Genomic DNA, 13,416 nt, shown 5'->3' with positions numbered 1-13,416 from the left:
GGCCCATGAAGTAAACAGCCATGTGCATTCCTTACTCTATATTTAACAGCTGCAGTCTGTGCTGGGGGCAACTGCAACCGAGGGGAACCTTTGTAGCTTCCCAAATTCACGGCTCGTGAGGGTGGGAGCGGGGGAAGCTTTCTGCAGGGAGAAGAGGGATTTCTCTCCTCCCCGGTGTTTGCAAAGCAGGTTGCGTTAGAGACTGCAATGCCAGCATCCCAGCCGCGGTCCAGGGCAAGAGACAGGAACAACGTCCTCAACAGGGCTGAGTTCCTCTCCCTGAATCAGCCCTTGAAGGGGAACCAGGAGAGCAGGAGCTCCAGCAGAAAGCAGAGCGGCCAGGCCGGGGCAGCTGGCGCCCAGAACAGCAACCCCAAGGAGCGGAGGCAGTCGCAGCAGCTGCCCGAAGAGGACTGCATGCAGCTCAACCCCTCCTTCAAGGGAATCGCCTTCAACTCCCTGCTGGCCATCGACATCTGCATGTCCAAGAGGCTGGGAGTGTGCGCCAACACAGCCTCCTCCTGGGGCAGTGCCCGCTCCATGATTAACCTCCTGGGGATAACGGGGCACGGCATCCCCTGGATCGCGGGTACCCTCATCTGCCTGGTGAAGAGCAGCACGCTGGCAGGCCAAGAGGTCCTCATGAACCTGCTGCTGGGTGAGTGGCAAACCTCCCTCCCCGCCGGGAAAGCTCAGCCCTGGTCAGAAGGGACAGTGGCACCAGGACTCCTCGGACTGCTCCCAGCCACCGGTGTGGTCAGGAAGCAGGGAGTGATCTGTAGGGTGAATGCCGCACTTATCCGCCGTCTCGGTCCTGGGTACTGTGGGTGATGGGTGTAGCGAAAAGTTGTCTGAGAGGGATGGAGTCATCCTGGTAGCTGGTGACATCCACGGAGGAGGGGCGGGTCCCTGGCCCTGCATGGGGGAGGGTTGTCCTGTCAGACCAAGGAGGTGTCTGTGATGTGCAGGTGGATACCAGCAGCGGTGTCTTTTATTTAATCTATGGTCATCTGCCTTGGTGGTTTGGTAGGTAGGGAAAACATAAAGATTTTAATCTTTGATATCCGGATCAATTCCTGAGGATATCCTTGAGAAAAAAAATTTCCATCCCCTCGCCACCTTCTTGAACAGACCCTGGCTCCACGTCTCGGCTGCCGCGTGATGGAGTCCTGTCTCCTTCCCTGCTGCGGTTTCATCTCACATCCTCCTTCCCATGGGGACCTTTCTTGCTGCTGTCCCCATTTCCATGCGCTAATTTGACCCAGAGGCCATGCAAACGGGCTAGGATCTTTCTGTCTCTCCTAACAGCCCTTTCGTGTGAAGTGGTCAGTGTCCTTGTTTCTGGAAGGTGGGATGTGTTAAAGGAGTTGCCTTCTCAGTTGAGCAGGGCCCATCCCACCCATGTGGACTGGTGTCCCACCAGTGACCAAGCTGAGCCCTAGGCATGACTTGCCTTAGATCCTGGCCCCAGCCCACCCTGGCCGTGTCTACCTGAGGACCTCACTCTTCTCTTTCTTCTGCCTTTGACATGGGGCCCAGTTATATTTTTCTTTGTGACTAATTGCTAACTCCTCTGGCTGTGATCAGCCCTAGTGTTAAAAACCTTTTGACTGAGATGCGATACGGGCTCTGCAACACGGCCCCAGGTTTTTTTCACAACTTCATCCTTCGGAGAGGGCAAAGATTGTGCTGAAAAGCACAGTGGTAGCTGCCTTTTCTCCCCTCTGCCTTTGAAAGAGACTGCCCTCGTGCTGTGACATCTCATGAAGGGAGGCCATCGCGGGGAAGAAACCAGAATAGCATCGGCGTGATGCAGAGCCCGACGATGTCAGCGGTTCTTCCAGGGGCTGCTCGGTGCACTGGGTCAACATCCCACTGAGAAAAGAAGCTCCATTTAAAAGGGCATGAGGATGAAATAGTAGATGACTAACATCAACCGGCACAGTTTCCAGATGTCTCTTGACCCGAGAGCCTTTGACAGGTTCAGAGCCTGAAAACTGACCTCTTTGACTCCAAAATATTTGAGATCCTTATAAAGAGCTAATGCCACTTTTGACTTAAAAACAAGAAAGGTTTTCTCGCCCTTCTGCTGCCATGTGAGGAGACCAAATGCAAAGCCACCTCTGGGTTGTGTTGAAACTTTGAGTATCAGGTAGTCACTGGGAGAGCTCAGCCCTGCACAACTGCCTGCATCTCCAGGTCTCCTGAGCTCAAATGTGCTGCCTGGGGACAACTCGGGGGGTTTCTGAAGTCTTGCTTCCTTGCCTAGATGCGCTACTCCCATCCCTCTTCCCCACCTGCCAAGAAAGAAAATAGTTAAATTGTGTGAAGGACTAGTTCACAATGTGACTTGACAGCTCCATAGGTCTGGCAGCCTCCAAAGGGCTCCACTTTGCCCTCCAAGTAGAGAGGGACTGACCAAGGTGCCCTGAGCCTTCTTCATCAGAGCTTCCTCAGCAGACTGGTGTCACCCCACAGAGCAGACCTCTGCTGAGTGTGGCCTTGGTTTGATATTTAAGATTGCAGTCAGAAACTCTGAACATCCAAGTAGCTGCTGCTGTAATACCTGCATTGCTGATGGAGGAAGGAGTCTGGCTGGGGAGCATGGGGCTGGTGGACCTAGACAGATCCCATGAGAAGTGGGGTCTTGTGTAGATAGGAAGGGCATGGCACGACTACTGCATCTGGCATCCTTGGACCCTCTCGCTGCTGTTTTCCTGTGGTTCAATTCCATCAGGATGTGATGTAAAACCCTCCTGGGCAGGGACAGGTCAAAGGGAAGGGAACCTCCTGGTGCTTCCCCAGTGTCCAGAGAAGAGGGAAGCAGGGAAGTTGGGGTTGTCTATGGCACCCCTTCCTTACCTCCCCTAGCTCTCCTCCCTTCCCCCTGCTTGCTGGGAGTTTGATCCATCAAGCAGAATTTCTGATGCAGTCTCTGGGCAGGGAGCCAGCCCATCATAGAGCACTTGTTTAGGATTTGCAATCAGGCTTTCAAGGCGAGGAGACAGGAGACTGCTGAAATGGGACTGGGAACCTGGCAGAAGCACCACTGCAGATGGAGGGGGGGCACTTGCGCCTGAGGAGCTCTTGGCAGGAGCTTTGCCAACACTTGTGGGAGCATTTCAGGTGAGGGGGTCTGACCCTGGGATGCTCCATCCATCCCGACTGCAGATGTTGATTAGCAACCCCAAGTGATGTTTTCCCTCCATGTTTGTCATCTGTGATGGAATGTATTGATTCTCCTTCCCATCGTGATCTTTTCCAGCAAATGCCAAACAGCCAGAGAAGCACACTCACAGCCTGTTACTGAAAAGATGGAAGAAATCAGATATCTGTGCCCACTGTAAAAATCCCTCTGCCAGAATGTGCTTTCAGGAAGACTATCTCAGCATTGCCAGCCCTGGCTGTTGAAGAGGCAGGAAGAAAGTCTGCACCCCCCGGCCAAATTGAAAAAATCATAACCCAGGAAACCCCCCAGTTTTAGAGTTCATTGTATTCGCCTGCTGGTTTTGGAACCTTTAAGACCATTCAAGATTTTCTCTGCAATCACAAGGATTTCATGAAAACTGACGTGCTTAGAAAATCATTTAAGCCTTGCAATTGGACTTTCAGGGGGAAACCAGATATAAAACTTCCACTAAAATTCCCAGATCTGCTCCAGAACCAGAGAGAAACTCCATTAAACCCTGGGGGAAGCAGCACCTCGGTTTCTGGTTCTGATCCATCTGGTGAGGATGTGGATCCAAATTTAGTGATTCATTGACTGCAAAGCTAGCAAAGAACATTTGGATCATTGATCTAACCCACGGCAAAATACAGGCTGTAGCACATCCCGTAATTTATTCCTGTTCAATTTGTTAAGGAAAAAAAAAAACAAACCCAAACACTCAATCTGATGTACAATTACCAGTGAGGGTGGACTTGTCAGAACCATTTCTGTGTCACTGCAGTGGTAGGTGTTCTCACAAGCGCCTTGCTTTTAGTTTGACTCTCTTCTTCCCTCCTTTGCGCCTGCACACCCTTGTCTCTTCAGCTGAGTAGCTCTTTTAGCCAACATCTCTTCTGCCTTTCAATATTTTGGATAGTCCTCAAGTCATTTCTTCACCTCCTATTTATTAAGCTAAACAGATTGATCTCATTAGGCTGATGGTCTTTCCAGGTCCAGGAACCTTCTTAGTGTGATGGGGATGGGATATGGTCTCTCTGGTGAAGTCCACCTATTGGGTTCAGAGCCAAATCGCCCCCTTGTTTAGGTATGTGCAGTCCGGCCGTGAGCCATTGCTGTCAGAGGGTTTCTGCCTGGACATAAAATACGTGTTTATGCTCGTTTTGAAATACCAGCCATTAACTGGTTCTGCTTTGGTCATGGCTTTCTAAAATAGGTGTTCAGACCAGGCGAAGAGAAAGCCCTGGTCTTCTCTTTGCCTGCTGCGTCCCCTGCGTCCAGCTGCCATCTCAGTGACACAGGTCCCAGTCCCCATCCCTCCCCAGCTCGCTCTGCATCCCGCTTCTGAGGGCTGGGTCGGTTCTTTGGTGCTGTCACCGAGCATTTATCACCATCGAGTAAAACAGTGCCGCGGGGCGCGGGCAGATCGTCACGAGCAGCGTGGTAGGCTGAGGACGGCTGCTGTGCCACAGGAGGAGGAAAGGAGGGGAGCCCGGGGTCACGTCTCCACTCCTGAAGGTCAGTGAGACAACAGTTCTTGCTCTCTGCAGCCTTCTCCCCGAGTACTGACCTGGCTTTAGTCTTACCAGGAACCAAGCCATGATATTTTGAGGCATAGTCCCCTATAGAGCTGTGACTTTGTCATGAGCCATATATATATTTATTAAAAATATATATATATATTTATAAATATGTATATATGGCCAGGACTCTGCAGTCCCACCCTGGCGGCTTCCAAGCAAGACCAGATTGGCAGGACAGTGGTGTGTTAGGAAGCAAAGAGAGTGAGCAATGCCTTCGCCAGGCCCCTCGAGACCCCGCTGACCCTGCTCTAGTGATACGGAGGTGCTTCAGGTATTGTCATGGTTTGCTCTGGAGTCTGGGTGGTGAAAATCCAGATAGAACAGCCTGTTGCTGGTAAAGGTGACCGAGTAGATCAAAAGCCCAGGCAGCCCAGATGAGCTCGTCCTGTGGAGCCTCAGGGCTTGGCAGCCCCGGGCCAGCAGCGAGGCCGGGGAGCTGCACGGCAGATGGATCAGTCCGTACGCAGCAGAGCTTGCTAAGCCGAGAGCCCCAGAGATGGTTTGGGGCCAGATGTGTCTATTTTTTCCCTTTCATTTTTCCGCTGTGAGGCTGAGGATTTTCTGAGCTAGACAGGGCAGATGAGGCTTCGGCGGGGAAGGGGAGAGCAGCTCAGGAGCTGGCGCCCTGCATGAACCATCCCCTCCTTGGAAAACCTGGCACGTGGAGGAGGTTCAGCCCCTCCTGCCCTGGCAGTGCCCACTGAGATCTCAGCAAGTTTCAGCACATCTGCCCAGTGAGGTGGAAAAGTTTAAATGCCAAGTAACCCAACATGACTGACCCACGGTGGGTGCCAGGCAGAGGGAACAACACAGATGCCCGCTCCCTGCATCCAGCATCTAGACACAGGGCCAGCCTGGCATTAAATATTCCTCTTCATCACATCAGGCTGCTAATCTGCCTCTTGTCGTCCTGCCCAGATACAGCAGTTGCTGTCCCTGGTCCTTTGGTGGGTGCTGTCCCCACCCTTCATCCCTTCGCAGCCGATGAGCTCAGGCATCTCTGAACATCGAGCGATGCCCAGCTCTCCCGGCTCCCCTGCCCCCTCCTCTTCCTCGCCTGCTTATAGCTAACATAAACTGTTCACTGCAGGGCAGGCTCACAAGTCTGCAGTGTCCCTTCAGATAAAGGACAGTCGGTGACAGCCTGGGGCCCGTTTGTGGCTGGAGCAGGAGGTGGGGTATTTTGAGGGACCCATGGAGGGTCTCTGTCAGACCCATGGTGTGATCAGCCCCTTGGTACCATCAGCATCGGGGAGCTCGGGTCCCGGCCGGCCGTTTGGTGCTGAGGATGCTGCGAGCCCTGCAGCCACCAGCGTCAGCCCTCGGGGAAACCGCAGCGAGCTGCAGAGCAGCAGAAATGTTACTGGGCCTGAATGCAGAGTGAAAGAGAAAAGAAGTGCGAGGGTTGAATGGGAAGAGGGGGAATAAACACGGGAAATGAGTCATCCTTATGGCTGTCACTGCGGGAACAGCTTCCCCGTGCCCTGCCTGGAGCTCGAAGGGGACGGGAGCTGTTTCACTCGGGCAGAGCCAGCGCTGCCAGAGAAGCTGAGCCAGGCTCTGGCCCGAAGGGAGATGCCGAGGAATGGGCGAGCGTGTTTGGCTGATGCGCTTTGACTGGTGCAGTGGTTGGGAAGAGGAAGGTGAAGGAGCGTTGGGCAGCGAGGTGAGTCGCTTGGGAGGAGCAGCGGGCAGGGAGGGCCCATCGGGTATCCCGCTCTGAGCCAGGCTTGGCGGAGGATGGGGATGGGAGAGAGGAATAGGGTGAACCGTCTCTTTTTCCTCCCCTTGGAAGAAACCTCTGTGTTTTCACCTGGAACTCAGGTCTGGTCTCGCTCTCCATTTCTATCTATACAGGGATGCTGGCAGCCCTGACTGATCCGGGTCTTTAACACACCATGAGATGTGATGGTTGGGGGACCTCTGAGCACCACAGAATCAGCCACTATTTTTTTCTGCCTTATTGGAGGCAGCGGGGTGTAACCACAAGCCTAAGCAGCGCTGAGTCTGAGTGGGGAGCCCAGTGTTTGTGGGCTGGGAGATGCTGTTGGTCATGAGCCCAAGGCAGTTTTCCTCCTCCAGCTCATCCCGTACAGTGCCATTGCGCACGTGTGTGTTGCAGCGCGTGGTTCTGGGATGTGCTGGTGTTACCTGCGCTGCTGCCACAGCGTACTGGGGCTTTGCAAGCTGTCGGAGCCCTCCTGGGAGGCAGCTGAGACATCCTGGGGGCTGCTCAGCTTATTTTCCCCATCAGCATGAGCCCCTCTCTCTCTCTGTGCTCACCCTCTTACCGGTGTCTTGTCCCCAGGCCGTTCAGACCCCCAGCGAGGCAGCTCCGATCGGTAATTGCTGCTGAGATACAAATTGCCCAGCTCCCAGGGGCACGGTATTTCCGAAGGGAGAACCCCAAGCAGCCTGTGTTTGCACTCAGGGCTGTTTCTAATCATTTAGGACATAGCGGGTCTATTTTTACTCGTTGGGGTTTTATTTTAATTAATTGCACAATACTGCTTTCCACCATTTTTTCACCTCCCCGTGGCCACTTACCCCACTCTGCTCCTTGTTCAGCCAAAAAATAACCTCCCCCCAAAACGCTGCAGTGTTTGATTCATTGGTTCTTCAGTGTCTCGTGCCATCTGTGCCTTTTGCCAGCTCTTACACCTAATAGTACCACATTTGGGGAAGAAAATGGAGCAGAGGAGTTCCCTTGCAGAGGAGTGGAGCTCTCCCAGCTGCCACCGACTTCACTGGAGAGAGGGTGAAGACGCTTTTGAAACCTGCATCTTTCTTTAATGTCAACTAGTCAAGGCTGCGAACGGCTCATTTTCCAGGTCAGGGAGCCCAGTGCCTGCGGGAGATTTGGGAAGTTCCTTTCAGAAGCAGTAGGATGGGGCATGTAAGTAAAGAAAAAAAAAAGGAAAAAAATTATTAATTTTATCTGTGGAGCAAAAGGAGCTGTTTGCTGGGAATGGTGACATTTGTCTGGGGTTCGCTCCTGAGTGAGGCTGGCTAATCTGGGAAACATGGGACCTTCAAAGCCAGCCCTGGTCCTACCTGTTGCTGCAGGCTCTGAAGCCCAGGCAGTGAGTTATCGCCAGCTTGTCTCTGCTGTAAAGCGGAGCTGGGGCTGGGCAGAGGGGGGCTGTCCCATGCACGACTGCTCCCACGCTTGGGAGCCTCCTGAGCTCACGGGCTGGGCTCGCTCTTCGTTCCTGGCATTTACTCCCCCTTTTCCTCTCCCCCTGGGCTCAGCCGCAGTGCTGGGAGGCTGAGTCCAGCTTGTTTCTGAGCCCGGTCTCACAGGCTGGGCTCTGGAGAGCTGCCTTGTCTCATCCCAGCAGCCCCGTGTGTGTGAAGTCACGTGAATCACGGCTGCAGGAGCAGATGAGGCCAAGGGCTTTTTTGGCTTTCTCCTTGTTCCCTCCCTCCCTGGCCCCCAGCACTGCATCCAGGTTGTTTTTCAGCTGCGGTTTTGATAACATGTTTATATAAACATCTCAGCTGGAATCTGCCTCCATCCCTGGGGATGCTGCCTGGCTCCGACCTGGGGCTCTCCCCATCCTCAACCTCTTCCAGCCCCTGCTCCGTAAGGGATGGCAGCAGAGATGGCACTTCGGGCGCTGGGACAGGAAGGACCTTACAGTGACAGGGGACGTCCAACTGTTTTGACTTCCTTCAAATATGAGCTTTGGGGTTTGGCTGGGCTTTGCTGCAGTGATGCTTCAGGTTCGTCCCAGTGCTCTGTCGGCGCAGGGCTCGCCTCTCCACTCTTAACGAGCTCCTAACATTTGGGGGTAGGACCAAGGCAGATAATTGTTTTCCTTTTCTTATTAATAGATATAAAACGTCTGCCCAGGGGCTTGCTTTGAGCTCATTTACTGTGCGTCTGATGCCAGATGTTGGCTATTTACAATACCAAGGTGAACTCTGATGCTAAAATTGTCGCAGGCAGCCAAGAGTTGCTCTTTGGGTTTGCGCTTTAAGGAAGTTTTGGATGTAAACAGAGCTTTTTGTGATCAGATGGTTTTGCAGTGGAAATCTGAAGGATTGTTCCTCTTAACAGCCAGGGCAAAGAGGAAATTCAGGATCTTTTTCAGAACAATGTGAAAGGAGCAATGGGCAAGAGCTAATCCTTCCTTTGCTCTTTTAAATCCAACGCTACCTGGAGGTTAAATCCAGTGCTGCCTGTGTTTTAAATCCAGTGCTACCTGGATCTGGGGGAAAGGCACGATGAAAAAAAGCTTAGAATTAAAATGTCGTGGTTCTTGCATCTCACCCCTTGGCCCGGTGGCACTCTGCCATCCCTGCTGTGCCTCTGCCAGCCCCAGCAGCGTTGTGCGAGCGCAGGCTGGTAAATCAGCTGCAGGCTCCCTTCTGCCATCTCTCCCAGGGCTGTATTTTCTCCAGCCTTCAGTCGTCTCGGCCCGAAGGATTTGCACGTCTGTGCGTTAGGGACAGGGGAAGGGCAGACCGAAGGTGACGGTGACGGTTTGCAGGTGGCTGGGGCTGCGCTGGCGGGTGCACGGCTCAGGGGCTTCCGATGCGACCACTTTGGTAGCCAGCAGGCACCTTTCTGAGCGCAGAGATACCCACCTGCAGCAGGACCCACCGAGGATGCCTAGGAGTAAATTAACCCCTTAGCTGCGTGCTGCCGGCGCGGATGTGCCCGGCTGAGGAGGGAGGGTTTGGTTTGCATCGAGCTGAAACAGCAGAAGGGAAAAAGCAAGCGAGCTGAAGTCCAAGTGGGTACATAGGCCAAGGAATTGCAAGGGAATAGGGCCCGGGTCGGGGCTGCTCAGCGACGGCACGGTCTGTATCTGTTTCTGGAGGACAGGAGGTTGGCAGCGCTGTCAGCAGCGGTGCTGCGTGCTGATTCACTGCGGCTGGGCAGGGGCTCCCCGAGGCTTCGTGGGGCTCCCCTGAGCTGGGCGAAGGTGGTGGGACCCCCTGTGCCTTGGGGGCCGGGGCAGGGCAGGCTGCTGGGGCTGTGTCATAACAAAGTTGCTTCATGGAAGGAACAGAAAGTACAGGGGGAAGTGACAGAAAAAGCACCAGACGAGGGATCTTTGTTTTCTTTTTTTCTTTTAACGGCAAATTAACCCCCGGTTTTAATGCTGTCATGCCTTCAGCTCTTGAAATGTGGGCAAAGGAGGCTTTCTGCTTTCTGTGCATCGTTTGACGAAAATCAAACCTAGCAGTACTGAAGGCCCATTTTATTCATCTTCTGAATGAAAGGATTATTAAAACAGCTCTTTGGCTTGCTTTCCACGCTCTGAACACCTCCATGCGCACGTGCCTGCATCCCTCAAGTTGCCCTGACATCACCTTTGACTGGAAAAAAATCTTGTAAGTGCAGAATACTGATGGGCGATGGTGAACACCACGCTTTGCTAAAGCACACGACGTTTGTGCTACTGATCTGCCGGTGGGTTTGGTGAGCACTGGTTTATAGTGGGTGTATTGAACACCATGGGAGACACTGGGGATCCTTCGGGGTGCCCAGAGTGTTCCTGAGCCCTGGCTGGGCTCCTCAGCAATGCAATAAGCTGCTGACTTCAGCAGGAGCAGCTTGAGCCAGAGCCTGCTCTTGGCAGCACTGGTGCATCATCTCTCTGAAATGAATGCGTGAGCCTGGGCTCCCGAGATCACGTCCCAGGGCTTCGGCTCTTGCCCAGCTCTTGTCCAGGGTGGGATGGGACTGATGGACAATGCAGCTGATGAGCTCTGAACATCAGCTCCTGAAGCACTTTGCTGAATTGGGGCCATGGGGGGTCACCTTTATGGGGCGAGGAGCTGGGCTGGGGGTGATCTAGGAAGCCCAGCGTGAGCAGAGCCCCGTAATGCCCGGCCAGCCCCAGCACTTTGTTACCCTTGGCAGCTGCGAGCCGTGCTGACGGCAGTCGGCCTTAACGGGAGACTGCGGTGAGTGGCTGCCCCACTTGTGTCCCTCTGCCACCTGGAGCCTCACCACCTTGTTTCAGGTGCCACCTCTGAACCCTTCCTTCAGGTCAGCCTCCTGCTTCTTGTTGTGTTTGAGCTGGAGTCCCACTGCTGCCTGTGCGACCATTCCCAGGAGTGAGGAGCTGGTGCCCAGACCTTTCCCTCTGCTCCGTCTCCTCTCCACAGCTCTGAGAGCTCAGGAGGGGCTCAGGCAGGACCTGGTGGGCAGGAGGTCCAGGGAGGTCCTGCTGTCCACCATGCCCATGCAAGATGCCCTGCAGATGAGGAAGAAAAATAGCTATCCTAAGAGGAGAGAGTTTGGCCAGGATAAACCTCAGCTCCTTCCCCTGCGGTGGTGGGGGCTGGCTGTGCAGAGGTGGCACGCTGCGGGAGCTGCCGTGACAGCTCCTCGCTTCCCAGGTGCCAAGCAGGCAGGAGGAGCTGCCGGTCTCTGATGTGCCATCTCATTTCCCATCCCCGCCACCGCCACCCTCCCATCCATCCTCCTGAAACCTTGTCAGCTCTCAAGGAACGGTCTTTATCAGGGCCCGGGAACCAGGCAACTAGCCCCTCGCATCCCTGCCGAGGGAGCAGGCTGTGCTCACCATGGTATATATTTCCTTGTCATTGCTGTGAGGAGCTGAAATCAGCACTCTGACTAATTAGGAGGGCTGGGGAAAAGCAAATGGGGGGATTAAAGAAAAATAAAATTGATGCTAGGAAATAGAAATGACAGTACCTTTCGGATGGGGCAAAGGGGGTGGGATGAAGAGGAGGCTGATGAAGACAAGTGCTGATGGGTTTCACTCCCAAAGCAACTAGGGAAGAAAGGTGATTTGATGTTCAGACCTGCAGCTGCAGGGATGGTCCCTCTGCTGCCAGAAGCCTGGGTTTGCTCGGGCTGGGAGGTGTGTTGCACCCCAACCATGTTTGTGAGGGAAGGGGGTGCATGGGGTGACTTGCAAGGAGAAAAGGACAGGGAGCAAGGGGCGAGTAGAAGAAAGAAATGGCTCATGGGTGTTCAGTGCTTTGGCAAAGGGAGAGGGACAGGCTGGGGACTTCTAGGAGGATGTCACCCACCCTCTGCTTCAATGCCCTGAGGTGCTATTTCTAATGCAGAAGCCCTTTTTCTTACTTGCATGGCTTTCCCCTTGGCTCGCTGGCTCTTACTGCTCTTTTCTTTATGAAATCTGCCCGTGCGGTGCGGTCCCGCTGGCTGGGTCTGGGCAGGAGGGAGGTGGTGGGCTTGGGAGAGGATAAGGGATGGCACAAGTGCTGTGGGGCACCTTTCCTCCCACCAACAGCTCACTGCAGCCTGGGTACCCCAGCACAGAGCCGCCCCAGGCAGGGATACGTCCGTGCTGCACAAGGTTTCTAAGGCGCAGGGTGGAGGGCAGAAACAGACACCCAGTCCAGTGGTTTGAGGGCCAAAAGAGTTTTAATTTTAGCTTTGCCTGTTGCTCTCTTCCTCCCCAGGCGGGTCGCTTGCCTCTGTGGTTGGGGTTTCTGCTCTGTGAGGTGGTGATAATGGTACTTGCCTTCTCCATGGATGAACTGGGAGGGTTAATTAACATTTGGGTGGTGATCTGAGGATGAGGGGGGGCTGCGTGCAGCTGAACCGTGGACACCTGGCTGGAACTGAACCCAAGACAGCAACAACCCTTGTACGTTCTGCCTTGAAAATTGCCCTCAAATTTGCTTGTCTCTCTGAACTTTCCCTCCTCGTCTCTCCTTTTGTAGCCCTGCTCCTGGACATCATGATTGTGGCTGGTCTGCAGAAGCTGGCCAAGCGGAAGGGCCCGTACGACGTCAACCCTGGCTTGTTGGACTACCTGACCATGGACACCTACGCGTTTCCAGCCGGGCACGCCAGCCGAGCAGCCATGCTCTCCAAGTTCTTCCTCAACCACCTGGTCTTGGCCATCCCTCTCCGGATCTTGCTGGTCGTCTGGGCCCTCTGCGTGGGCTTTTCCCGCGTCATGATTGGACGGCACCACATCACAGACGTCCTGTCTGGCTTTGTTTTTGGCTACTTACAGTTCAGGCTGGTGGAGTTGATATGGATGCCTTCCAACACGTGTCAGATGTTGATATCCATCTGGTGAACATGGGGGACTTGATGCCTTTCTACTGGAAACTAGCAGATACTTTAGGAGTCTCCCTCACAGTATTTTCTACATGTTGTTTGTTGGAAGCAGTTGTAACTTCCATGAGTAGTGGCGGTTTTTAATGTTGCTTCCTCACCTGAAAAAAAATAATAATGTTTCTTGCAATGGATTGGGTTTTAGCAATCAAGGGCCGTACCTGTGTGTTGGCCGTATTCGCAAACTGTGTTTGGACAGCAACCTAATTAAGCTTTACGGGTGAGAGAAATGAGCTACATGTCTGCCTAGTTTGGGTGGTTCACATCAGCACCTTGATATGTCCTCAGGATGGGCAGCGCCTGAGAGCTTCCTGAGAACACGTTTGTTAACTTTTTAGAGGCTAAACAATTTTGGCCACTGTGCTTTTTCTTTTTGTAAGCCCAGCGGTTGTGTCTTGTACAGAGTCAGGACACTGCTGGCAGTTCACAGATAATAAATAATCATAAAAATCCTGCCCCGTTTGGTTCTTATCACGAGGGAAGGGACAAAAGCCAGTTCAGTGTAGCTTTGAGATACGTGTTCAACTTGGAGCAGGTCCTGCAGTCTTGCTGACAAGGGGGTGCAAGCGATCACTTGAATGGTT

The 13,416-nt window shown here is 53.6% G+C and overlaps 1 protein-coding gene across 1 annotated transcript; it reads left to right on the top strand.

Annotated features, from left to right (window-relative positions):
- PLPP7 (phospholipid phosphatase 7 (inactive)) lies at positions 1-13,285 on the top strand. The gene is made up of 2 exons (XM_068413760.1): positions 1-658; positions 12,430-13,285. Exons 1-2 carry the CDS (start codon positions 208-210, stop codon positions 12,792-12,794), a joined length of 816 nt encoding a protein of 271 aa, XP_068269861.1. The 5' UTR covers positions 1-207; the 3' UTR covers positions 12,795-13,285.
- Positions 13,286-13,416: the final 131 nt, after the last annotated feature.

This window comes from Nyctibius grandis, chromosome 16, assembly GCF_013368605.1.
Source record: "Nyctibius grandis isolate bNycGra1 chromosome 16, bNycGra1.pri, whole genome shotgun sequence".
Taxonomy (NCBI): Eukaryota; Metazoa; Chordata; class Aves; order Nyctibiiformes; family Nyctibiidae; genus Nyctibius; species Nyctibius grandis.
The sequence above is the reverse complement of the archived record's forward strand: the minus strand, read 5'-3'. Positions and strand labels throughout refer to the sequence as shown.